General features: G+C 39.0%; 2 protein-coding genes across 5 annotated transcripts in view; one reads left to right on the forward strand and one right to left on the reverse strand.

Annotated features, from left to right (window-relative positions):
* Positions 1 to 19,445, forward strand: part of brd9 (bromodomain containing 9) — a 61,126-nt gene extending 41,681 nt beyond the window's left edge. For 3 of the 4 annotated variants that reach the window (XM_041183394.1, XM_041183397.1, XM_041183395.1), the window contains exons 16-17: positions 1,292 to 1,462; positions 17,396 to 19,445. In XM_041183394.1, coding sequence (XP_041039328.1) covers positions 1,292 to 1,462; positions 17,396 to 17,517 — 293 coding nt within the window. In that variant the 3' untranslated portion in view covers positions 17,518 to 19,445. The remainder of the gene's footprint in view (positions 1 to 1,291; positions 1,463 to 17,395) is intronic. The other variant, XM_041183398.1, reaches the window with a different exon arrangement.
* trip13 (thyroid hormone receptor interactor 13) overlaps positions 1 to 27,100 on the reverse strand; it is a 137,371-nt gene that overhangs the window by 82,683 nt on the left and 27,588 nt on the right. The gene's annotated exons all lie outside the window — the stretch shown is intronic.

The raw sequence follows: 27,100 nt of genomic DNA on the forward strand, positions 1-27,100 counted from the left end.
CTCGGGTAGATGTTAAAGAACCCATGATACTACTTCTGAGTAGAGCTGGAGGATTGTCCCTGGTGTTCTCGTTCATACTTTTCTCTCTCAGTCCACGTCATTAAAAATAGATTATCTGGTTTTATCACATTGCTGTTTCTGTGAGGTTGCTGTGTGCAATTTGGCTGTGGCGTTTTCTATATTGCAACAGTGACTAGACTTCAAAAATACTTCCCTTGTTATAAAGCGCTTTGGGACATTGAGGTTGTGAAAGGTGCTACATAAATGCAAGTCTTTTTTTTGTTTTGTTCTTCATGGCTTGATACTGAACTGCTCAATTGACAGCTTCAAACACTGCCAACCTTCCTGTGTATATTGTTGGGACTTCCTGATTTTCTTGCAGTATTCGGTTCAATCTAAAAGAATTTTCAGATCTCTTGAATGAGGTTTTCTTGCTAGTTTTTGTTGCAGCTTTGTTTTTTCTTTCCTTGAATCATTTGTATTCATGTACTTGAGCAGCTAAGTGAACATGCATCACAGCATTCCGCAGCACTGCAGGCCAATTGCTTAAATAATTTTTAGTTGGTTAATTATGTATGTAATTTCCTATAGTGAATTTTTGAAAGAGTTTCAATTTTCTACCTGATATACTTCAGAAAATTAGCAGGAAATGTCCAATGCTGTCAAATATTAACAAATAGTAGTCAAGTATCCAAGCCTTCGTCTGTCAAAATTCACTTGTTGAAATAATGCCACGATGGGGAATTGGATAGTCTGGTAGAATAGCACACTCCTCTTTAAGCTCTGGATCCCAAGTTTAAAACCACTGAGACTGATGAGACGGAAGACTCTTATCTGCAAAGTTCCCACATAAAATTAATCTGTCTATTCCCAATTCAGTTTCTGCTGGGCTTGGGTTCCAAGCATACACAATCTATCTGTAATTCAATGCTAAATCAGTAGTCTTATTCTGAGACCATACGATGATTGGTATGTGAAATAGAAAACTGTTATGGCAGTGCAGTAAGGAGGCATTCTGCAGCGACTAAGGTGAATTATTGGGTCACAATAAGTAGAGCATTACTTATGCTAGACCTGAGATTGCTTATTGTTGACTGGGTAACTGAAATAGAAAGCATTCTACTTCTCATCACAAACATCCCTTGCCCACAGAAAATTCACCATTTTTTTTTAAGTGCAAAATAAAACTTTTTACATGTAGCATTTTGCATTCCCTTCCCTTTTTTAAAAACTTGTCCAGTTTCCTAAGATACCTAAGCCATACCTTAATTGAAAATTTGTCACATTTTAGGGAAAATAGTGAAGAAGGAGCCTGATCACGACGATAACCAGAGAAATCTGGATGAGACCACCAAGTTGCTGCAAGACTTGCATGAGGCTCAAACAGAACGTGTCAGTTCTCGACCTTCCTCAAATCTCAGCTCAATCTCCAGTAACTCCGACCGTGAGCAGCATCACCTAGGTATAAGCTAAGTTAAAATTAGCCTTGGTTCAGTTTGTGCCTGCAGTGCATAAGGATTGGTTATTCTTCAGTAATTCTCATCAAGACCCTTCTTGGTTGTTTTTGGAAAAAGTATGAGGGATTCGATTTGTCTCTGCACGTTCCGTTGTGGTACTGTAGAATTACAGTGAGAATAATTGCAGATGAGGGAGGCCATTTTATGCAGCTGCTCTTCCTTTTGTAGAAATCTTCTATTGTCTTTCCTTCCATTTTTTTCTTCCTTTTTCTCCTCCCCCCACCATCCGCCCATTCCAATCATTGTATCTAACCACTTTTGAATTATTCCCAGAGATATTGTCTCCACTAACCAACCCAGAAGACTATTCCAGGTATTAAGTGCTTTTGGTGAAGAAATGCATCCAGGTATCAGTTCTGTAATTGCGTCTTACCAGTTTACACGTACCTTCCCTTGTTCCGCAGTCAAGGTTTAACTTAAAATAATACACTGGAGTTGTGTTTTCTGTTCCACTTAATGCCTTTTTGCCTCCTTAAGGTTCCCTCTCATTCACTTCTTTTCATGGTTCTAGCCAAGCCCTCTGCTGGAGTCAGTCCTTCGTTGGCTAATCATGGATTCTGCCGACCCTCTAGGTTCAGCTGTATAGATTCATCATTTTTTCTTAAGATAACTGCAGATGATCGTCTTGCCATGCTATGTGTGGTTTTGAGCTTCATGCATTTTGCATGCAACTTATTCACAAAACCCTGCAGTGATATTCAAAAATGATATGGTTTTAATAAAAGAACATTTATGCATGTGTGATAAGGTTGCCCTCATCTAAGGTGCATATCTAAAAGTACATAGGGTTTTCTGCTAGTGAAAAGTTTGTTTTTATATGCAACCCAAAGTCCTGCCATGTTGCCTGAACAGGTTTTCTCTGATGGCCAAAGATATTTTAGACTATTTGTTTGACAGAAAAGGCAAACCCACATCCTTCTACACACAAAATATGTATCCATGTGTGTGATGTATACTTGAAAAGTATGACCATGCGTGCTAAATGTGTGGAAATAAAATGTAGTGCAACTGTATAAAAAGGCCATTAGTACTAAACTGATGATCTTGTTCTTGTTTTGGAAGTCTCTAGCGCATACAATTTTGGGAATAGAAGGATCAGCCAAAGTAGATATTTTAATGTCTAGTATATTGTGAATCATTAGCTAATAACGCATTAACGCAATGCTAAAAATGTAGTGACAGTGAGATTGGTGAGGAAATCTAGTTTTGACATTCCAGCCTCCAGGATGTTATCTGTCTTCTGTATTATTTTTCTCAATATTTCATCTACATAGCTACCTTCTTCTGGGCAAATGCCATTCTTGGGCTAGGGGCTAGTGTGAAAAGGGAGACATCAAGTTAATTTCAAAAATAAGGCTAATTGTTAATGCATGTAAAATGCTAGTCAGTAAAGTTTGATGAAACTTCAGTTTTCCCTATTCTCTTGCCCATTTTGAATATTCTGTATTCATATTGGCTGAAGTCCCGAATCCAGGTTTAAACAAATGATGTTTTAATCTTTTTTTCAATTTGTCTCCAGTTGGATTGTTCAGTAACGAGCATATTTTAATTGGCTTGTTCTTTTTTCTTTTGAAGATGAGGGGCCTGTTAATACTTGATTACATGGAGTATTCTCTGGGAGCCTTTGTACTATATAATGCATCTCCTTTGCATTTAAGGAAAACTATATAATCACGTGAGGGAGAAAGGCACAGAAAGTTAGATTGATAGGGTATGGTGGGAAGAGGCTTGTGTTGAGCATAAATACCCACATGGATCATTTCAGCCAAGTGGCCTGTTGCTATGTTGTACATTCTGTGGAACCATTTGGGGTTGCTCAGCAGCTGAATTGGGTGAGATTGTAGGAGAAAGCTACTTGGGGATAAATCAAGCCTGTAACGCCAATTGTCTATGTTCAAAATAACAATGAAATCATATGAATTACATATTTTAAATACTGGCAACTCCCATGGTTGTGGTGTTCGCGAATGATAAAAGATTAGCTGCTTATTGGAGAAAATGGAAGTCACTTGAATTTTGTAATAGTTTTTAAACAGGCCTGGATAGGTGATTGGAAATGAGCTTGAATAGTAGGAGTTTCTATTTTTATAGAGCTGTTCACGTAGAGACACATTTGAGTGCTTTGCTGGGAAAACAAGCGGCCAGTAAACAGGAGGGAGAAAAAAAATTGGCTCTGAAGGGCCAGAAGTATACTCAAAGAGAAGGGACTTCAGGATCTTTTTGAAAGCATGGAGCAAAGTCACAGGACTGGGATCCTGAGGGAGAATGTTCTAGGTGGTGGCTGCCTAGTGCCTGAGGAAGGAGCCATTGATGGTCAAACAAAGGCTGATTGGGGGAGTAGACTAAGAACATGGATCTGAAGGAAATTGAGTAGGGTAGAGAGGGTGAGGTTGTGGAGGGATTTGAGGATGATGAGGATATTAGTTGTTTTTCTTAAGTATGTAAACAATGGCTTTGTGTACCTTAGTACAGGTGAGGATGTAGGTCACAACATTCTGGACCAATTGTAATTTACAAGCAGTGAAAGCAAGAAGACTCGCCATTGGCGGTGGGCACGGAGGCAAGTCATGTTACAGATGTGGACTGAGGCAGTTGAGCTTGGGTCAAGCAATGCAGCATTGGTCTGCACCCTTTGGGTTTTGCCTGAACTAGCAGCCAAGGATATCGATTGCAAAGGAGTTTGCAGGATCCACAGTGTGAGACTTCAGTTTTACTGACATTAAGCTGGAGGAAGTTGCAGTTCATCTCAAATTAATGTCAGTACACAGTCAGCAAGAGTGGCAATAACATAGGGTTGTTGGACTGGGTCTGGGGCAGATGGGACCTGTTCAAGATGGACAAGTTGCATCTTATTTGGACTAGGACCAATATTCTCACAGGGAGATTCGCTGTTGGGGGAGGTTTTAAACTAGATTGGCAGAGGTGTGGGAACCTGAGGGGAGCTCCGATTCGAAAGAAGCAAACTGGTAAAAGGAAGCAGAAAAATAGAAACCAGCAATAGAAGATAGACGAAGCATAGGCAAGTATCATGTACTATCAGAATAGAGAGTAAAGTTTAAAAAAGCAGAATTAAAGGCACTCTATCTGAATGCATGTAGCATTCACAAAAAAGTTGATTTGAATGCACAAATTGAGGTAAATGGGTATGATTTTAATAGCAATTATGAAGACGTGGCTACAAGATGACCAAGATTGGGAACAAAATATCCAAGGATATTTGGCATTTAAGAGGGTTAGGCGAAAAGGAAAACGAGTTGGGGTAGCACTCTTAATAAGGGATGAGAGCAGTACATTGGTAAGAGAGGATCTTTGATTAAAGGATCAAGATGTAGAATCAATTTGGGTGGAGCTATGAAACCGCAAGGGGCAACATACATTGAGAGTTGTTTATAGGCCACCAAACTGCAGTGGTAATGTTGGGCACAGTATAAATCTGGAAATTAGAGATGCATGCGTAATACATTAATAATGGGTGACTTAAATTAACACAGGCTGGGTTAACTAAATCAGCGCTAATATTCTGGAGGAGGAATTTCTGGAGTATGTGCGAGGGGTTTCTGGAGCAGTACATTGAGGAGCCAACTAGAGATTGGGCTATTTTGGATTTAGCGCTGTGTAATGAGAAAGGGCTAATTAATAACCTTACTGTAAAAGAGCCTTTGGGAAATAGTGACCATAATATGATAGAATTTCACCTTAAGTTTGAATGCGATATACTTCATTCTGAAACTAGGGTCTTAAATCTGAAGAAAGGAAGTTATGAAAATATGAAGGGCAAGTTGGCTATGGTGGATTGGGAAACTACACTAAGATTTGACAATGGACAGGCAATGGCTAGTATTTAAAGAAATACTACACAGTCTACAACAGGATATAGATTTCCCTTAAGTTGCAAACACCCAAAGGGAAAGATAAATCAACCATGGTTAATGAAAGAAGTTAAAGATTGCATTACATTAAAAGTGCCAGAAAAAGTGGTAAGCCCAAAGATTGGGAGCAATTTAAAACCCAGCAAAGGAAGATCAAGAAACTGATTAAGGAAGGAAAAATAGATTATGAATGCAAACTAGTGAGTAACATAAAGGTGGATCGTAAAAGCTTCTTTAGGGATGTGAAAAGGAAAAGATTAGCTAAGACAAATGTGGGCCCATTACAGGTGGGCACAGGAGAATTTGTAGTGGAACACAGAGAAATGGCGGAGAAAGTAAACAGTTACTTTGCATCTGTCTTCATGAAAGAAGATACAGAAAATCTCCCAAAAATGCTAGGCAAACAAGGGACTCGTGAAACTGTGGAACTAAAAGAAATTAGCATTAGTGAAGAGGCATAACTTAAGTTAACTGGATTGAAGGTTGATAAATCCCCTGGACCCAGATGAGTTTTATCTCCGAGCATTGAAGGAGGTTGCTAGAGAGATAGTGGATGCATTGGTGGTTATCTTTCAAAATTCTTTAGATTCTGGAAAGGTTCTTGCAGACTGGAAAGTAGCAAATGTAATCCCAGTATTTAAGCAGGGAGGAAGAGGGAGAATTGAGAGCTCCAGAGCTATTAGTTTGATCTCCGTAGTAGGGATAATGTTAGAATCTATTATTTAACGATGTGATAACTGGACATTTGGAAAGGAATGGTAAAATTGGGCAGGGCAGTCGATGTGGATTTATGAAAGGGAGTTATGTTTGACAAACTTGTTGGAGTTTCTTTGAGGATGTTACTTGTAGCATAGATAAAGGAGAACCAGTGGATGGGGTGTATTTGGATTTTCAGAAGGTTTTTGATAAAGTCCCACACAGGAGGTTAGTAAATAAAATTAGAGCGCATGGGTATGGGGGAAACATACTTATATGGAATGAGAATTAGTTTTAAGACAGTAGGAATAAATGGATCATTCTCAGGATGGCAGGCTGATACTAGTGGGATACCACACGGATCCATGCTAGGTCCACAGCTATTCACAATCTATATAAATGCGGACCAACTGTAATATATCCAAATTTGCTGATGACACCAAACTGGGTGGGAATGTAAGCTGTAAGGAGGATGCAAGAAGGCTTCAAGAGGACAGGGACTGGCTAAGTGAATGGGCCAGTACATGGCAGATGGAGTATAATGTGAATAAATGTGAAGTTATTGACTTTGGTAGAGCAAAAAAGGTGGCAGAGTATTTCTTAAATGGCGAGAGGTTGGGGAAATATGGGTGTCCAAAGGGACCTGGGTGTCCTTATTGATGAGTCACTAAAAGCTAGCATGAAGGTGCAACAAGCAATTAGGAAGTGTCACGAAGCTAATGATGTATATAATATTGGAAAATATTTTTCTTTTAAAATAGAGTTTTAGTCTGTGGGTGTGTCATAAATTAGATTAAAGCCAGCTAGCCTGGGTGCTTTGTGTACTAGTTTTGATACGTAAGAGAGAGCGTGCATTTATATTTTTTTGAATAGAGCATTCAAGAAGTGAAGTGAAAAATGATACCTATCTAGCAGATACCAAGCAATACGTTTATATTACTAATAAAATTGGTACTATGAAAGGGATTTTATTTTTAGAGGTTTAGTTCAGAGGTGGTTGATACAATGGGAATTAACATTCAATGGGTAGTGGTAGGTATAACTTTAGCAGTTTTCGGGTATGCAGAGCAGAGGCAATGTGAGATCAAAAGTAAGTCTCCAACTGGCTCCACAGGAACCAAAGTGAAAAGAACCTCATTTTGAATTTGTCAGGTAAAAATGCCTTGCCTGGCGTTTGGTTAAGTCTATGGGTTGCTGTCGCCTTAATGGCGATTAGTTTGGGAATTTGTTAGATGTTGTGATAGTAATTTGAAGTCATGTGTGAATATATATTTTAACCTGTGTAACTTAATAAAATGTTTCATTTAGTTTAATGTGAAGCCTTGAACTGGTGGTCTGATTCCTGAATTTAGAGTTGCATCTCAAACATAACACTTAAAACAACTGTCATAACCTATAATTTTAAGTTTCCCTCTGGGATTTTTAAATAACTCCACTTTACCAACTGAAAAGGGCAGCACCACAGAACTATACTGTGGAGGTGAAACATTAGAGGTTAGGATAGAAAAGAAATGATTAGCATAATGTTAACTTTGTACATTTCCAGTATGGATCTATCAATATCACTGATCTACAGCATCACATTCATCTGATTTCTTCACCATTTGGCACGAATTCTCCATATAAAACAGTTACTCAAAGGCGTGCTGCAAGATGGAAACAAATGTAGAAAATGGGCAGTAATGAATTATAGGAGGATATTTAGTTAGTGAGATCAGATTTTGGAGTAAAATCTTTCATCATCACATTGCCTAGAACTTTTTGAGAGATTTGCAGAGCTAATTTTAATGACTCTTGGCATGCACATCAGTGCATATAAGGATAAATTGGGAAGAACTGCATTCCGGTTGTAATTGATTGCTAGACTTCACATGACAAAGTACCGAAGTTACATTGGGATAAATCACATGATCAGCCTGTTGGATACTACCACAATCACGTGGTTATGCAGTTGAAAGGAAGTTTCTCAGTCAGTATGAGAACTTTAATGGTTTGCTTGATAATTATTCAAACGTAAATGGCATAGTCTTTTTATTGCCACAAGTCATCAGTAGGTTCAACTCCTTAATTTAACAGTACTGTATATAGCTACAAATTTGTCGTTTTCATTCAGCACCGCATTAACCACTAGCGTAGCTCATTTAACTATAGTCACTGGGAAAACAAATTTTAACTTGGGCGCCTTTGAGAGCGCAGGAGGTGATGAAAGTGAGATTCAATAAGTCACATAAGAGAAACTATCTCTTCTTGACAAGCACGCTTGTGTTTTTGTGTGTAAACAAAAATTGCATTGCAGGCAAAGTCTAATTGGTGATCTTATAGGTGCTTTTTATTTAGTGCTCTGTTGCCAGAAAGCTCATCACACCTCCTGCTGAATACATATTGATATAAAGCAGATATGGTCAGCATCTAGGACCTAATTTTTTGTAGTTCTTCAGAAATCATAAGCCTTTTCCTGTTCATCCTGTAACTGTGTAGAGTAGAAAGGCAGTCTTGTAGAATGTCGGGCTGTGCTTAAATGCCACTGTTGTACCAGAACCTCAGTATAAATGTGAAGGTGTCTTAAATTGCACAGAGCTACATCAAATGGAATTCATTTTTTCAATTTTGAGTGCTCTGAAATCCCCTGCTTTACAATTGTGGGCAGATCTCAGAACTTGGACAGCAACACAAAAATAGCTGTGCAGTTTCAACTGTATATTTGGCTTCTCAAATGTTGGGGAGAGGTGTGTAGATGTCAGCAGCATGGAATCGGCATTAGCTAAAGGTCAGGGCCACCCTTGACTGTGATCCCTCCAATACTGCTGACTGGGTTCGTACATGAAGAATGGCTACTTTACCAATGTATCAGCTATGTCTAAGGAACTGTACACCTCCATCCTCCGAGGAGAACATTGGAGAGAAAGAATGATCTGTGCTGAGTGATCATTATCATGCTAGTCACATTTTTATTTGTGTAAAAGATGGAAAATGTATGCAGAAAACTAGGTGGCAATTTTTGGCTGTCATGTTCAGAAATACGAGTTACTAAGAGGAGGAACACTTTCCAGAGTAATTTTCAGCTTTAGTGTCAGGTTAGTACTTTGACAACCTGTATGAGATTTGTGTATTTGCATGATGTAAATTATACATGAACAGAAGATGAAGCTTCCATGTTGTTTTTGTGATGGAAGAGCTAGAATTTTTATAACCCAGCACTAACAGGCAGAAGCAGCAAAAGCGCATGTATTTAAATCTAAATTGTCAGCATTTTGCGTGATGTGTATATCAATGACAGTATTTAAACTGTGTATACTATTGCAGGGTGAACTCACATTGAAGTCTTCCAGTTTATCTCAATTGTTCTAACTTCCCGTGGTAGTTAAGATATCTTGCTGCACCTGCCTTATTAATAAAGTAAATGAAATTGTAAGGACTCTTAGAATATTTTGCTGTGAAGCACGCTTTGATCAATAAAAATCAGATGCTAGCAGATTCTTTGTTTTACCTGCATTTATTACTCTGAGCAGGCCAGCTTTGACGTCAGCATAACCATGCAGACTGATGCTATTAAGTATTTTCTTAACCTTCCTTTTAACCCCGACACTGCTCTGCTTAAAACCCTCTGATTAAATTTTGTTGTGTGTCTACAAGCATTCTTGGTACAGAAGTGCTTGCATTGTACACTCCCCATCTTCTCAAAGAGAACATACAGAGCAGCAGAGCTGTATCTCTGAAATCCATCTGCTTTACACCTGGCTTCTGGTGTAAACTATAGGTGCTGGCAGTGATGTGGCACTGGTGGAGTAGACTTTCCCAGAACAACATTTTTTTTACCTGCCTATCTTCCAGCAGTCATCATGCAAACCCCTTGGCAACAAAATGCTAAAGCTGAGAGTTGCATCCTCTGTGGTCTACTATTTGTGGTGACGCAAATAGAAAAGCCTGCCAGAATAGCAAACAACCTTTTTTAGCTCAACTGTTTTGTTTTGGCTTTTGTTGCTATTTATCCTTCACTTTCTTTTTTAGCAAGATATTCTTCCTTCCTATTGTTACCACCTAAAGGCAGGCACTGCAGCCTCTACCTCCCTGCTGAATTTAGAGTTGGACAGAAATTAGAATTGCACAGGCTGTTCAGCTCAACTAATCCATGTTGGTGTGTATCTGGTCAGTCCTAATCCCAAAAGCCTACCCTGTTCCCATACATCTTTATTATTCCCCTTGTTGTTCAATTGCCTATTACTTACATGGTCCCTGCTTCTATCATTAAACTCTGGTCATGGATTCCACACCCTCGTAGCCATCTGTGTGTAAAAGAAAACAATTCTCTTGCTCTTTGACCCAAATCTCTTACGTTTGCTCTTAAATCATTGACCTGCCACCCTTGAATTACTGGAAATAGTGTGTGTCCATTCTGGCCTTTACTGCACCATATGTACAAGAAAAAAGGGAGATGTTAGAGCTTGGAAGGCAATGCAGAAAAAAGTCACAAGGCTGATATGCAGTGTCAGGTATGTAAATAGAGTAGCGAGATTTGGGTTTTTCAGCCCAGAAAAGAGACATTTGAGACAAAATGTTATACAGAACTTTACAACAGTAAATGGTAAGGAAAACCTAAAGTATTAGCTTAAAGAAAACTGTAAGTAATGTGAGCAACATAGCTTCAAACTGGTAAAAGGTAATTTTATAAATAATATGGTACTTCATGCAGAAAGAGATCAATACTTAGAAAGGGCTGATGGAGATGAAAATCCAGTAATCATTTAAAAACAATCAAATGCAGTGATACAGATGAAGTAAAATGGGCTTCATCTGTAATTACCTCTACCTTCTGACCTGTTTCTGTAATATCTTTACTTTTTAAATGCATTCTGGCCTAGCTGTGGCTGCTTAGTAATTATGTTGCTATGGTATCTGAAGAGTGAAAGTAATTGGTCCTTATTTAGTCCTTATGGCCGTGGTCCAAATGTTCTGAAGTGTTTGGTACTTAAATGTAACCTTTTCAAGGTTTGAGGATCTTATTCTGCATGCAGTCTGCATCTGCTGTAGTTACAAATACTGTTGTTTATTTGCTCATTCAGTAATGTCTCATGTGCAATTGTACATTTGTCTGGTAATAAATAACTTTATAAATAGCTCTTTGCAAAAAATTAAACACAAGCTCTAAGTTTATAACTTTTATGCAGCATGCATCCAAAAATAGGTTGTTGAATTCCTTGTTACTTCAGCAGGATAAACGTGATTTGACATTCATTGAAACCAGTTAGTGAATGGGGAGTGACCATGGCCAGAGAGATTGATCAGGTAGTGACCATTACGATCTGCCAGTGGTCTGGTGAGAGTGGCTGGATGTAGCAAAGTACGCAAATGTGAAATTGAGGAGATACAGACAGAACAGTTTAAATCATTTACATATACCACAAACAGCAAGGGACCCAACATCGATCCCTGCGGAATCCCACTGGACACAGGCATCCAGTCACAAAAATACTCCTCGACCATCACCTTTTGCTTCCTGCCACTCAGCCAATTTTGGATCCAATTTGCCAAATTTCCTTGGATCCCATGGGCTCTTACCTTCGTTATCAGTCTCCCATGCGGGACCTTATCAAAAGCCTTGCTGAAGTCCAAGAATACGTCAAATGTATTGCCCTCATCCATACATCTGGTCGCCTCTTCGAAAAATTCAATCAAATTGGTCAGACATGACCTCCCATTAACGGAACCATGCTGACTGTCCTTGATTAATCCCTGCCTCTCCAAGTGTAGATTAATTCTGTCCCTCAGAGTTGCTTCCAATAGTTTCCCCACCACTGACGTTAGACTGACTGGCCTGTAGTTCCCTGGTTTATCCCTTCCTCCCTTCTTGATTAAAGGTACTACATTGGCTCTCTGGCACCTCTCCTGTGGCCAGAGAGGTATTGAAAATTATTGCCAGCGCCCCTGCTATCTCCTCCCTTGCCTCACTCAACAGCCTGGGATACATTTCATCCAGGCCTGGAGATTTATCTACTTTTAAGCCTGCCTGACCACTTAGAAACTCCTCCCTTTCTATGCTAATTTCTTCTGCTTGATTCCATACCCACGTCATCCCTCTCACTTGTGAATACTGACACAAAGTATTCATTTAGAATCCTAACTACATCTTCTGGCTCCGCATACAAATTACCACTATGGTCCTTAATGGTCCCTACTCTTTCCCTAGTTATCCTCTTACTCTTAATGTACTTGTACAATAACTTTGGATTTTCCTTTATTTTACCTGCCAGTGTTTTTTCATGCCCCTTTTTTGCTCTCCTAATTTCCTTTTTAAGTTTTCCCCCCCTACACATTCTATACTCATCTAGGGCTTCTGCTGTTTTGAGCCCTCGGTATCTGCCATAAGCCTCCCTTTCTCTCTCTCTCTCCAATCCTGTATATCCCTCAACATCCAGGGTTCCTTGGATTTGTTGGTCCCATCCTTTGCCTTTACTGGTATATGTTGGCTCTGTACTCTCCCTATTTCCTTCATGAATGAGTCCCACTGCTCTGACGCAGATTTACCTAAAAGTAACTGCTCACAGTCCACTCTGGCCAAATCATATCTGATCTTATTAAAACCGGCCTTCCCCCAATTTAGAACTCTGATTTCTGGCCCATCCTTGTCCTTTTCCATAACAACCTTGAATCTAACGGAGTTATGATCACTATTTGCAAAATGCTCTTCCACTGATACCTCTAGAATTCCACTCCCTCTAAACCTATCACACTATGACTAACCCAGTTAATGTTGGGGAAGTTGAAATCCCCTACTATTACTACCCCATTATTTTTACACTTCCCTGAAATTTGCCTACACATCTGTTCTTCTATTTCTCTCACTGTTTGTATAGTTCACTCCCAGCAATGTGATTGCTCCTTTTTTAGATTAATTGCAAATTTTCAAAAATATTGTTAAAAGTAATTTCAGAAAAAAAAACCCACAAGAAGTGTAGGAATAAACAAGCCGTCCTCAGGTAGAATTGCCAAATGTGATTAAATGTATTCTGGAGGTTTCATCACATGACTTGCCCCCACACTCCAGCCATTTGTTGGCCAACACATACTACTTGTGACATACTGCCCAAGCCAATTGGAAAGCAAAAGGGCTCATTATTAAATTGGATGATGTTTGATGGGCTTTCTTTGCCCATTTTCAGTGTTTTGTTTAATCTGGTAAAGAGAAACGTTGAAGAACATTTTTTAAAAGGACTATCTTTTTAATGTCACAATGATTTATCTCCAGGGTTGCACATATCCTGGGGAGATTGATTTTCAATTTCTGGAGACTCCAGTCCAATCCTGAAGAGTTGACAACCCTGTTCTTAGGTTGGCAGGCTGTAACTGGTGGGGTACTACAAGGATCAGTGCTCAGGCCCCAGCTATTCACAATCTACACCAATAATTTGGATGTGGATACCAATTGTAATATTTCTAAGTTTGTTGATGACACAAAACTGTATAAATGTGAGCAGAATGCAAAGAGGCTGCAGGGATTTGGACAGGCTAAGTGAGTGTGCAAAAACATGACAGACAGACATATTAAAAATGTGAAGTTAACCACTTTGGAAGGAAAAACATATGAAGTACTTTTTAAATGTGAGAGATTGGGAAGTGTTGATGTCCAAAGGGATCTGTGTGTCCTTGTTCATAAGTCATTGAGGTGCAGCAAGCAATTAGGATGGTAGATGGTATGTTGGCCTTTATCGCAAGAGGATTTAAGTACAGGTGTAAAGATGTCTTACTGGAATTGTATAGAGCGTGGTGAGACTGCACCTGTAGTATTGTGTACAGCTTTGGTCTCCTTACCTAAGGAAGGATATTCTTGCCATAGAGTGCAACGAAGATTCACCAGACCGATTCCCTGGGATTGTCTCATGAGGAGAGACTGAGGAGACTGGACCGGTATTCTATAGCTTTTAGAAGAATGAAAGGTGTTTTCATTGAAGCATACAAAATTCTTACAGGGCTCATTGAGTAGATGCAGGAAGGATGTTTCCCCTGGCTGGTGGGGGCTCTAGAAGCAGGGGTCACAGCCTCAGAGAAAAGGGTAGGCCATTTTGGACTGAAATGAGGAGGAATTTCTTCGCTCAGCGGTTCGTGAATCTTTGGAATTCTCTACAGCAGAGGGCTGTGGGGGTTCAGTCATTGCGTATGTTCAAGACCAAGATTGATAGATTTCTAGAGAGTAAAGACATCAAGGGATATGGGGATAGTGTGGGGGGGAAAATAGCTTTGAGGTAGAAGATCGGCCATGATCTCAAATGGCAGAGCAGGTTCAAGGGGCCGAATGGCCTACTCCTCCTATTTCCTATGCTATGTAAATGTTTTATAATATTTTGTTGCTGTTTGAAAACTGAGTAGCACTAGCTGCTGTGGTGGTCAGTAAATGCAGTGCAAGACATCTCATCCCCTTCAATGACATCACTGGAGCACAGCCACTTAAACTCCCAAGGACATCCATATGCTTCATTGAAAGGTTATGAAGGACTCTTTTAAAGTAGAACATTTGATTAAAAATGCAGAAAAAAAAGAAAGCTCAGCCCTACAGTACTTAAATAGACAAAGGGTAATGCTGATTAGAGACTGAAAAGATCATCTTGTGGAGACAGAGCATGGCTGAGGAACTAAATGAGTTCTTTGTATCTGTTTTTGAAGAAGAGCATGCTGTCAGTGTCACAGTTATAAAGGAGGCAGTGGAGAGATTGGATCTGATTTAAAAATAGATGAAGCGGAAGTACTTGAAAGGTTGGCAGTTCTCAAAGCAGAAAAGTCCCCTGGTCCAATGGAATGCATCCTAGCTTGAGAGAAGTAAATGTGGAAACTATGGAGGCTCTGGTTACAAACTTACAATCCTTCTTGCATAATGACAGTGATGCTAGAGAATTGGAGGATTGCAAATATTATATTCCTGTTCAGAAAAGAAAAGGATAACCCAGCAGCTACTTCTGGAACTTTGAAAAAATAAGTTAATAAATAAAAGCCAGCATAGGTTTGTTCAATACGAATCATGTTTGACTAACTTGAGGTCTTTTCTGTTCTCTGAAGTAACAGAGGATTGATAAAGGTAGTGCATTTGATCTGAATAGGGAAGCGCATGGGATTAAAGCAAATAGTGGCTTCATGGATTTAAAAAGGGAGCAGAGAGTAGTGGTGAATAATTGTTTTTCAGAATGGAGGAAAGTATACAATGATGTCCCTGAGCATTTGGTATCAGTGTGTAATTTCATCGTTTTCAGATGACATGAGACTGGGGCAGGGGTGCAGGGGAAGTAAGTAGTAAGGAGGATAGTAATTTTCAGAAGGATATAGACTGGTGAAATGGGAAAATGAAATTTAAAGCAGAGAAGTGTGGAATGATTAATTTTAATAGGAAGAATGGGGAGAGGCAATGTAAATTAATTTAAATGATATTCAGGAACTGAGACACTTGGGTGGGTGGCGCTGTTGTCTACTTCCACAAATCTTTGAAAGTGGCAGGGCAGGTTGAGAAGGCTGTTCAAAGGATCCTTGGCTTTATAAATAGAGTGAAAAGAACAAGGAGGTTATGCTGAACCTTTTGTAAAGCGCTGGCTAGGCCCCAGCTGGAGAATTGGCAGGTTGCCAGGGCCTTAGGAAGGCGCAGGGCAGATTTACAAGAGTGATAAAAGAGATGCAGGACTTCAATTATTTGATGAGCCCAGAGAAGTTCTCAGAGCAGAGATGGTTAAGGGGAAATTTGATAGAGGTTCAAAATGATAGGTTTTGGTAGAGCAAATGAGGAGAAAGTGTTTCCATTGGTGGAAGGGTGGTAACTGAAGGACACTGATTTAAGGTATTTGGCAAAAGAACATGAGGAAATAAAAATCATGATCTGGAATGTACTACCTGAAAGCATGGTGGAAGCAGATTCAATTATAACTTTCAAAAGGGAATTGGATAAACATGTGAAGGAGCAGAAATTTTCAGGGTCATGGAGAAAGAGCACCGGAGTGGGAGTTATTGAATAGCTTTCTCAAAGAACAGGCACAAGCATGATGGGCCAAATTCCTCCTGTGCCAAATGATTTTGTACTGGCTCATCCACTGGGCTCCCCAATTCATTGCAATCAGTTGCAAAACTTTAAGAACAATTTCTGTGCAAAATTATTGCTGGTTAATGCTTCACATTTGAAAGTGGTGATTTTGGAGCTGCTTTCTTTCAGTAGCTTTACTGTTGAAAACTCCTCCTCTTGCCTCGTTAATATTTGATTGGGAGAACTCAGTATTTTAAACAAGCCTGTAAATATACAACTTTCCACTTCTGCACCATCCCATTTGAATTGAATGTGTTTAATTAAGTAGTCCTTGTTGTTAGAGTTGGGGGGATGCTTGCAGCATACCCCATTAGACTTGTTTGCGCATGTCTGGATTTTAAAAGCTTCTTCCCATAACGTTTTTGGAAGTGCAAGCTAATAACTGTAGTGAGGCCAGAAGGGCATCTTGGACTTTGGTGAATAATGAACAAATATAGTATTCCCCCAAACCAATGAGATTTAAGGATTGAAAAATATCCAGAGGAACGTCTGAGAAGAAAGGCAAAGTAAAGTGCATGAATTCAATGTCAAAACAGGTACAGAACTAGAAAGAAAGATTGGAGAGAGAGAAATGATGAGAAGGAAAAAATCTAAATTTAAAAATTTAACATTTTTAAAACCTAAATCCATTGATAACCAGAAAGAATGAGACTCCACACTGAGAATTGTTCACTTTTTAGGCAAAAGATTGGCAGTAATTAACAATTCCCACATCGTTACAAGGCTATTTATGTTAATTATTAGACTTAACTTTCTGTGAGTTTAATGGGCAGTTAGTACAGCAATTTTGGATTAAGCAAATGATGCTGTTTCCGTGAAGCTAATGGCTGAGCAACTTGTGATTTGCATTTCACAAGATATCTCTCCCTCGCTACAAGTTGCTGGCCAGTCCACATCTTAATAATAGTGCATATCATTCACATGTCTTGAAATTTTCAGATTTAACTTTTAAACCTGGCCCCTATTTCTGTATTTGGGTAAGAGATCGTCCATGGACTGTACTTAAATATTAATAAGGTGCTGTCTCACTTCACAGTTTAAAGATTATCTTAAATCATGAATATTTAATTTGACAGAATTTAGAGAACTTAGTAAAAGCAGTGCTCATGTCTAGACCAGCCTAGGTTTACCTAAGGAGTTAAGCCAGTTTCTGCTTTGCTAAATTCAATAAATGTGTTTCATTTGCTGATTAATGGTTTCTTTGTAAACTTGTTTCTTGACTTTTGTCAAAATGGCACCCTGATTTTCTTCTTCCTTTGTAGGGAGTCCTCCTCACCTGAATGTCGGAGAACAGGGAGACTTAGTTCAAGACTTCCGTGAATTTCTTCAGTCTCCGAGTAATACAGCTGCAGGCAGCCTAAACCGGAGTAGTGAAAACTCCTAGTATGTGTACTGTAGTAAAAATAGGCCGCCCTGGAAAGCAAAAGAATGGATTCCTCTTCACTTTTACATACAGACCAGAGTATGAGAACGATTCTTTCCAATAGCTTTCAAATGTAAAGTGGATATTTTCTAACTTGAAATCTGCTGCAATTCAAAGGATGTCTCCTGTTCTCATTTCAGTGTGCATTGAATGAACAGAAGTTATTGGATCATGTAATATATTGTCCAGTCTGTACATAACCACAAGTGTTTATGTGAATTGAGAAATTTTCTCTTGGCTTTGTCAGGTAGGTATGTTATAGCAGTTTTTTAAATCTGTACATTTTTTTAAAAATAGCTTTGTATATAGGATTCCTTGGTCTTAATCTTGTTCACGATTGTCAATGGTGTGCATTTTCAAGTGTCCATTTACCTTTTCAAAAACTTCTTCTAAATGTTAATGTTTCTTTGGGACAATGGCATTTAACAATGAATGTAGAAATGTGTACAATAGATTAATTTCCTTCCACTGCAGTCTGGACAATCCCTAAAACAGCTGAGAATAGGTACAACAAACCTCAAAGCTTTCAGTAATACAAAAGCAAAGTACTACACATGCTGGAAAAACTCAGCAGGCCAGGCAGCATCTGTGAAGAGAAACAGTTAACATTTCGGATGGAGTGACCTTTCATCAGAACTGGGTTCAAAAGAACGTTTCCAACTAGTCTAAATTCCTCTTTAACACACTACAGGACTGTGATATCAGGATTTGTACATATTTTATAAAGGTAAATGAGATAGTTAATGACCACCAACTTGGTTTGCTGATACTTTACTGTTAAGCTGAATGATGTGTGGCAGTTGTCAACATGTGTATTTATTTTCATTTTAAAAAGAATACCAATAGACTTATTGAATCTAAATAACAAAATATTTTCAACAGGTGATTCTTGACTGGATCTATTGATATTGTGATGGACATTTCAAATATGTGATTGGGTAGCAGGTTTTACATTGATCTGCAACTTATTCTGTAAGCTCCCATTGCTACATGGTCTCTCTCTCTCTGTTGGTATTGGTGACCTCGGATTGACAGCAGCTGTGATGTTCCTCTTTGCCAACCTAGCCATTTGAGGAATTACCCCCACTTTTTAAAAAAAAAAGCCAGGTTATTTACACTACTACAAGTCTGCATGCTGGATCAGCAATTATCAGAGCACACACCTGTAAAGGAACCCGTCCAGTTCTCCATCATTGTTTTTTGTATGGAGGAAAATGAGATGGCAATTTACAGACATACTCTCTGATCTGCTGGATATTTGCTGCAGCCTTGCAATTCATAGCCCTAGGAATTTCTCCCCTATATTCTCCAGAGCCTAGCACAGTCTCTGACACAGCTCTTGGCTTCACTATAATATTGATGTCCTGCAGTTTAACCAAATACAATGTTTTCACTAGGTTCACTTGCCATAGTATTGGTGATACTTATGGTTTAGGGAAATTCGACTTCAGCGAACACAGGATGTTTGTCAATATGCCTTAATGTGGACTATGCTAGTTCATTCCTTCTCTTTGCTCCCAACACCAGCATTTCATCATTGCATTGTATTCTCAAAATACATTTTTTTTCAGACACAACCCAAGTTTGTGAGACACAAATGTGACTCTGGTCAGTTTCACAGTTCAAGTGAGCAAACATGTTACATATCCACCATCACGCTTGCTGACAATGTTAAAATAATGTGCTTATTTAAAAAAAGCTTCTATCTAAATATTCTTAATTAGCATTTGTTGCAGAAAAATGAAAGCTTTTGTAACATGCATATTATGAATTTTAATAATTTTTATTGGAATATTTGGAGAGTCATTGCTAAATGTGAAACCACTATTAAAATGAAAGAAAAAACCATGTGTCAAAACATTGAATTTTATAAACATTTAGTCAACCTAGCTTGGCTTTGACTAAAATATTTTGTTTTCTTTGGCTTTTGGGAATTTTAGTTCAGTACATTTGTGACCCTTCAGATACTGAAACAGTCCATCCCCATATGCAGCAAGACCTGAACAACATTCAGGCTTGGACTGATGTGGCAAGTAACATTCGTGCCACACAAGTGCTAGTAAATGACCATCTCCAAGAGAGAGAGAATCCAACCATCTCCCCCTAACATGTATTGGCATTTACATTGTTGATTTCCACCTCTAGTAACATCCTGTGGGCTACCATTAACCAGAAATTGAACTGCACCACCCATATAAGTACAGTGGTTGCAAGTGTGGATCAGAGGCTGGGAATTCTGTGGTTCGTAACTCACCACCTGACCCCTCCATAGCATGTCCACCATCTACAAGACACAAATCAGAAGTGTGATCGAATACTCTTCACTTGTCCGGATGAGTGCAGCACCAACAACACTCTAAGCTTGATGCCATCCACGACAAAGCAGCCTGCTTGATCAACACCCCATCCCACCACCTTAAACATTCATTCCTTCCACCACCTGTATAGGCAGCATTGTATAACATATACAAGATGCACTGCAGCAATTCACCAAGCCACCTTCAACAGCATTTTCCAAACATGAGGCCTCTACCACCTAGAAGGACAATGGCAGAAGATGCATGGGAATACCACCACCTGCAAGTGTAAGCCACAACCATCCTGACTTGGAACTATATTGCCGTTCATGATTGCTGGATCAAAATCCTGAAACTCCCTTCCTAACAGCGCTGTGATTGTACCTACATCACATGGACTGAAGCAGTTCAAGAAGGTGGCTCACCACCGCCACCTCAAGGGCAACTTAGGGATGGGCAACAACTGTGCAAGAATAAAACAGTGTCATTTTGATGATGCTTGGTTTAGGATGAAACAATCGGGATACAGAATATAAACTAATTTGTCCCTGGTTTGTGGTACAGCAGTTAATCTGCTTTTGTAATTTTTCAACTCCACAAAGTAAGCTTTTAAAATAATGCGGTTCTAATGTTGCAACTGCAGAGATTACTTGAAACCCCATTGCTGTTCACAACTGCTTTTCTAGTATTGCTATAGTTTTAAATTTGACACATGAATTCCAAAGGTCTTATGAAAATTTAAGTCTCTTTAGTTATGTAGATTTTAGTTGTGTAGACTTCAGAATTAAATATTTCAATCCGAACTAGTTTTAAATTGTTTAGATTTAGATTTTGTTCCTTTTCATATCAATGCTTCCTCGGAATTTTTGAAATATTCTGTCTTGGCAAAGCTAGTGAACTGGCCTTTGCGTGCTTTCACCTATAGAAATTGCACATTTTTGTCAGTTTGTCTCAGTGGTAGTATACTTGTCCTTCTAAATTAGAACGTTGAGAGTTCAAGCTCCACTCTAGGACTTAAGCACATAAACTAGGCTGACACTTCATTGAGGTGCCAGGGGAGTGTTGCACTGTTGGAGGTACTATCTTTGAGATGAGGCATTAAACAAGGTCCTGTATGCCTGCTGAGGCACACGTAAAAGTTCCATGCCACTATTTTAATGTAAGCAGGGAGTTCTGTGTCTGTCCTGTATATATCCTTCAACCAACACCACCAAACCAAATCAACTGGTCATTTATATCGATGGTCTCTGTAGGACCTCCAATGCACAACTTGTCTGCCATATTTCTCTACATATCAAAAGCGATTCTTTAGCTGTAAAGCATTTTGGAGCATCCTGGAGATGTAAAAATGCAGGTTTATCTTATAAGATTCACAATGATCATGACTGACTTTTCAGTTGTATAATGTGTTACTGAAGAATGCTCCCTTTTTCATTTTGAAATGTACACCAGATGAATTCCAGTTTTTTTGAGGGAGAGGTTTAATCAAGTATCTGAATATGTCTAAATTACACAGCTGTTTGTGTCCAAAAGAATGGTAATGGTGCTTTTTTGATGAAAAGTTGTAATAAGTGAATAAACTATATATAACTGTGCCAGCATTTTTTGCTTATCACTTTTTTATGTCTCTCATATACTATACATCACTAATTGAACTAAAAAGCCAATTACAATTCACTTTTCTACTTGTGCAATTCATTGTGATCAATGTTGTGAAGTTTCTTGCTGGGGATGATGACAATTTCCTTGCAGACCCTCTTGCTGGTGTGGAAGCCATTGCTAAGATGGGTGTAGTATCTCTCAATGACCCAGCACTCTTACATAAAGGCAGGAATAAGATGCCAAGGAATTACCCTCCATAATAGTGTTCCTTAAGCTTGCATTTTAGAAGAATGCTGCTGTTGTCCTATTTCACTGCAGAAACGTGAATTATTCCAGAGGTAGTACTTGTCTGGGTCAGATGTTGTGGGTTCAAGCCCCACTCCAGAGACTTGAGCACATTAATCAAGGGCTGCCATGGCAGTGAAGCACTGAGGGAGCTCTGTACTATCCAAGGTGTTGTCTCTAGATTGAGACATTGCACCAAACCCCTATCAGGTAGACATAAGATCCTGCAGCACTATTTAAATAAAAAGCTGGGGATTTATCCCAGTGTCTGAGCCAAGATTTACCTCTCAACTATGACCTAAAAACAGGTTATCTGGTCATTATCACATCACTGTTTGTGGGACGTTGCTGTTTACAAATTGGCTGCTGCATTTCCTACATTGCAACAATGACTATGTTTCAGAAGTACTTAACCAATTATGAAGCACTTGGGGATGTCCTGGCATCATGAATGGGCTATATAAATGCAAATCTATCTGTCTTATTCGTGAAGCCATCTGGTGAGTATGATCAATTAGTTATGTGATGTGCTGTGTGCGCACTGGCATTCAATTGGAGAATGCCTAGTGTCATTTTACTTATGTCCCCTCATAGCTAAAGGGATCCTGTCTTGCATTTAGGAACAATTCAAATCAGATCCCAGAGCTGAATGGATGATGACATCCCTATTGCACCATCCAGCTTTAGAACTGAATCAATACAAAACTGATAAATACAACTAGTAGCCCCACCTAAATGTGAAGGACTGTTTGGAATCTTCAGTATATGAAGATGGAAGCACCATGGAACATGTAAAGCAGAATGAATTCTAACAATGAGTGTATATATATTTTTTTGACACATTACTTAAGCCAGTCTTTCTGCTTTAATATTCCTTTTTCACATTTCTCGTGTGGTTTATGGACAATAGGAACAATAAATACAGTCAGCTAACAATAGATTGCTACAGAAAGTCATAACTTCCAATTTATATGTCTTTGATAATTTCACATGAACAGAATTGTCATTTCAATCACATCCATAAATTAGTGGAAAATATCCTACAACATTAACACATTATGCAGTAATGTGTAAGTGAATTATAATTTTCGTATTGAATGTCTCATCGAACATTCTGCATCATGAAGGGGTTGTGAAATTGGAGTAACTCTTTTGAGTACAAACCCATTACCATCTGTTTCAGATGAAGTTACATTGTTTCATAGTTTGCCATTGTGAGATTTGAACTCTTGATCTTGGGGTTACAAGCCCAGTACCATAACCACTTGGCTATTTAGGCCAAGCCAACAGTTGAAAGGTGTACTTTTAGAAAGAGAATTTAATTTAGCCCCAAATATTCATGGTTCCTACATACAACTGACTACACTTCAAAATGTACTTAAATGGCTGCAAAGTGTTTTCATCCATGATTGTTATACAATTTGAGACCATTCTGATTCCCCATTATGACCAATGTCAAACCAGTTCAAGATTGTTCACAGCGTCCATTGTTGCAGCAGGGTGTACCCTCTTGCAAGATGCTGCACTTTAGAGTCCCTGCTTAAGCCTTTGCAAGAGAGGTTAAACATGCAAACTATAGCAGAGCGTTGTGTGAAGATCACCTTTGGGACCCTTCAAACCATTTGGCTAAGATACTAATGCTTGTAAGCATTAGGTTGCCATATAATTCATACCTAAATATAGGCTTGCAACAGATATAGTAAATTGCAGAGAATGTTTTACTGTCAGTGTGATATAACTTGAAGTATTACCATACATTGTTTACAACTAATCAGATTTGATCCCTGGTGATCTAATAGTTCCTCTGGGTGTCCCATGCTGCATTGGTAGAAAGGAAGTGGAGATGAGCATTAATCTGACCCAGTAACTGCTGTAATGATTATTCCCAATCTCTCAAACTTTTAACTGGCAATTTAAGAGGTGTAGTGGGAAAACTAGACTTTAGCTATTGCATAAAACTGATCTGGTAATTATTTCTGAATTTATTTAATGCTTTTCACAATGCTTTTGGATATCTCAGTGCTTTATAGCTAATACTTTAGAGCTTTACAGTGGTTTTGAAGTACAGTCACTTGTAGTAAATGCAGTATCCAAATGTCCACGAGGCAAATGCCCACAAACAGCAATGTGATATTGACCACATTGTCCATTTTTTGTGATGTTGTTTGAGGAATAAATAGCGGCCAGGGCATCACAGATAGCTCCCATGCTCTTTTTTGAAATAATGCCTTGGGATTTTTTTGCATCCACCCAAGCAGACAGATGGGGCCTCAGTTTAGCGTGCCAACCAGAAGATGAAGCATACTTCTAAATGATTCCTTTAATTCTCCGGGAGGTTCTTGGCTGCTCCTCAGGGCTCTGAAATTCTAAGACTGAGATTATCGGTCACATTAAACCATGCTTAAAAATATATTGAAATTAAAATTATAATACTTGTTCGATGACAATTACACACCATGTTCCAATTAATATTTTACAGTGATTATGTTGTAGCCAATAATTTGCAAGAAATATTCAAATGTAATTTGTATGGTGAAAACGATCAACTGGATTTAAAGGAATATTGCACTAAGATTTATAACCGGAGCAGTAAAATGCAAGTTGCAGTAGTTATGCTAAAGCTTTATGAGGTACTGGTCAGACTTTGGTGATTGTGTGTCGGAAAAGATATTCTCTACATTTGAAAGGTTATTGAAAGAACAACAAGACCGATCACAATTAGAATGGCATTGAGCTATGAGGAAAGACTCATAGTTTCAGTGTTTAGAAAGAAGGTTATAGAATAAGGAATCTCATCAAATTGTAAGAAATTTTAAATGGTAGAGATAATGTAAACCTAGACTATTCGAAGTAGACCAATCAAGTTAGGGCCACATGACCTAAATAGAAAAGTTGTAAAATTAAATTTAGAACTGACATCAGCCAAAACACATTCACTCAAAGGATGATTTGCCTGTGATAACCTACCAAGAAAGATAATGAAGGCAAAAATATTAGGGTTGCTCAAAGTTCAATTAGTTGCCATGATGGGAGAGCTAATACACTTGAAGGGATGAAAATCAATGGGCTGAATGGCCTTCTTATCCCTGACTTGTTTCTGAAACTGCATAATTCTGTCCCTTGTACTGCCAAATTGCAAAAAGATTCTAATTTTTACAATACTACAACCGCATGTGTTTTGTTAATTTCTCTTTGCGATGCTGGCAAAGTGGCATTTTTAATTACCATCCATCATTGCCCTGAGAAAGTAGTGGTGAGGCTTGTCCTTGAGCTTTGGCAATCTTTGCTAATCATGCCCCCAAATGTTACAATTTTTACCAAATGACGAGAGGAATGGTGTTATATGTCCAAGTCAAGATGGTGTTTGACTTGGATGTCATAGTGTTACCAGGAAATTGCTGCTCTTTTCCTTGGTAGTGTGGGTCACAGGGCTAGGGGGTTCCGTCAAGGCAAGCTCATCACAGAAAGTTAAGTCTTGTCCACTTCAGTACCCCACTTAATGATGTGACATTTAATGACGTGTTATTTCCAGCAGTGAATATTCTTCCTGGCACTGAAAATTAACCATTTATAAACGTTGAGTCTCACTCCTTCAGTTTTAGTTGTTGAAGCTTTTAAAAATATCGAATTTAAAATTAAATGGTTTTTTTTCCTATTTTTTTCTTTCAACTACTTATTTCCTTCATTAGTTCTTTGTCTGTACTTGATTTGACAGTGAATTTACCCACTCTAATTTACATTCCATGCATGTTAATTTCCCAATCTTTCAATCTTATTTTGCCCTGTTAACTTGGGTCTCAGATAACCTGGGCAAAATTATTAGCCCTGGATTGAAGACGTTGGGTGCGAAAATTTGCGCCACTGAACAGCAAGCCAATTTGCCAGTTCCATCCATCCAGGGCCATTATTCCAGAGTTGGGATCTGAGCCTGGAAGCAGCAGGTAGCCACTTAATGATTGCTGAGGGCCCATTAATGTCTGTTGTCAGAAGCTGACTAGAATTTTTCAGTCAGCCTCCAGCACCCCAAGGCCAGCTGCATGGAAGCAGCCTCCTGGTGGCAGACCAGGGGGGCCAGCACTCCAGGCAGGATTTGAGACTCGCCTGCCCTGTGAATGGGATCCCCCTCTTCAAAGGTCGACAGGCTGCTGAGGAGAGTTTTGAATTTAAAATTTCAAAAAGTTGGAGAGAGGATGCCTCCATTTTGAGGCACCCTCTCTCTTTACTGGAAAGGCAAGCTTCTGCTTCTTCAGTAATGGAGGGCCTCCTATTGGCTCTCCAGCTTCAAGAGCATGCCTGCTGTCCTTAATTGGAGGGCGAGCCCCACTCTCTGATCACTACTTATTTAGGGAAAGTCACTGCCAGGTGTTTCCCACACAATGCGACTCTGATGTCATGCCTTGTGGGGAAAATCCTGCCGTTTCCCTCGCTACATCATATCAATTTTCAGTTTCAGCACCTTGCCACATGAAAAGTTTAAAAATCTAAACATGTAAAGGCAGGTATAACTAATTGAAGGTGCCTTTAGATGTCCTTCTACAGTGACATTTGGCTTGGCCTAAATAGCCAAGTGGTTATGGTACTGGGTTTGTAACCCCTAGATCAAGAGTTCAAATCTCACAATGACAAACTATGAAACAATATAACTTCATCTGAATAGGAACAGATAGAAATGTGTTTGTACTCAAAAGAGTTACAGTGACATTTGGCCCATTTAGGTGTGCAATGTTGGGTAACTATCAAGGAAAAAAGTACAAGGGGTCCTCGGTTATGCATTATCACAACATGTGTCATAACATGCACTCCCAAGAAAGTGGGGGTAATTCTCAAAATCATCCCCACCCAGTATTTTGGTACGTATACAATTCCCTTAGTGTTACTGTAGTAAGTTTGTTTGCCACCACAGAGAAATTTGCATTAGGAGCTTACAGGTCAACTGATTTGCTGGTGATTAGTTGCCTACTTTAGTGCTCCTGGTGCTTTGTTTGCTATTTCTGCATGATGACACCAAAAGGATGGTTGCTAATAAATTGTTGGACTTGAAATGGTAGGCATGTTTACAGAATTCGTACACCACAGAAGGAGGCCATTCAGCCTGTCATGTCTGCACTAGCAATTTCACCTACTGCAACTCCCCCAGCTTCTCCCAGTAGCCCTGCACATTCTTTCTTTTCAGATGATAATCCAATTCCCTCAAATGCTTCAATTGAGTCTGCCTTCACCATATTCTCAGGCGGTATATTCCAGATCCGAACCACTGACTGCATGGAAAAGTTTTTCCTCGTGTCGCCATTGATTCTTTTGCCAATTAACTTAAATCTGTGCCCTCTTGTTCTCAATCCTTCCACCAATGGGAATAGTTT

The sequence above is a fragment of the Carcharodon carcharias genome, chromosome 3 (genome assembly GCF_017639515.1).
Source record: "Carcharodon carcharias isolate sCarCar2 chromosome 3, sCarCar2.pri, whole genome shotgun sequence".
NCBI classification, from domain to species: Eukaryota; Metazoa; Chordata; class Chondrichthyes; order Lamniformes; family Lamnidae; genus Carcharodon; species Carcharodon carcharias.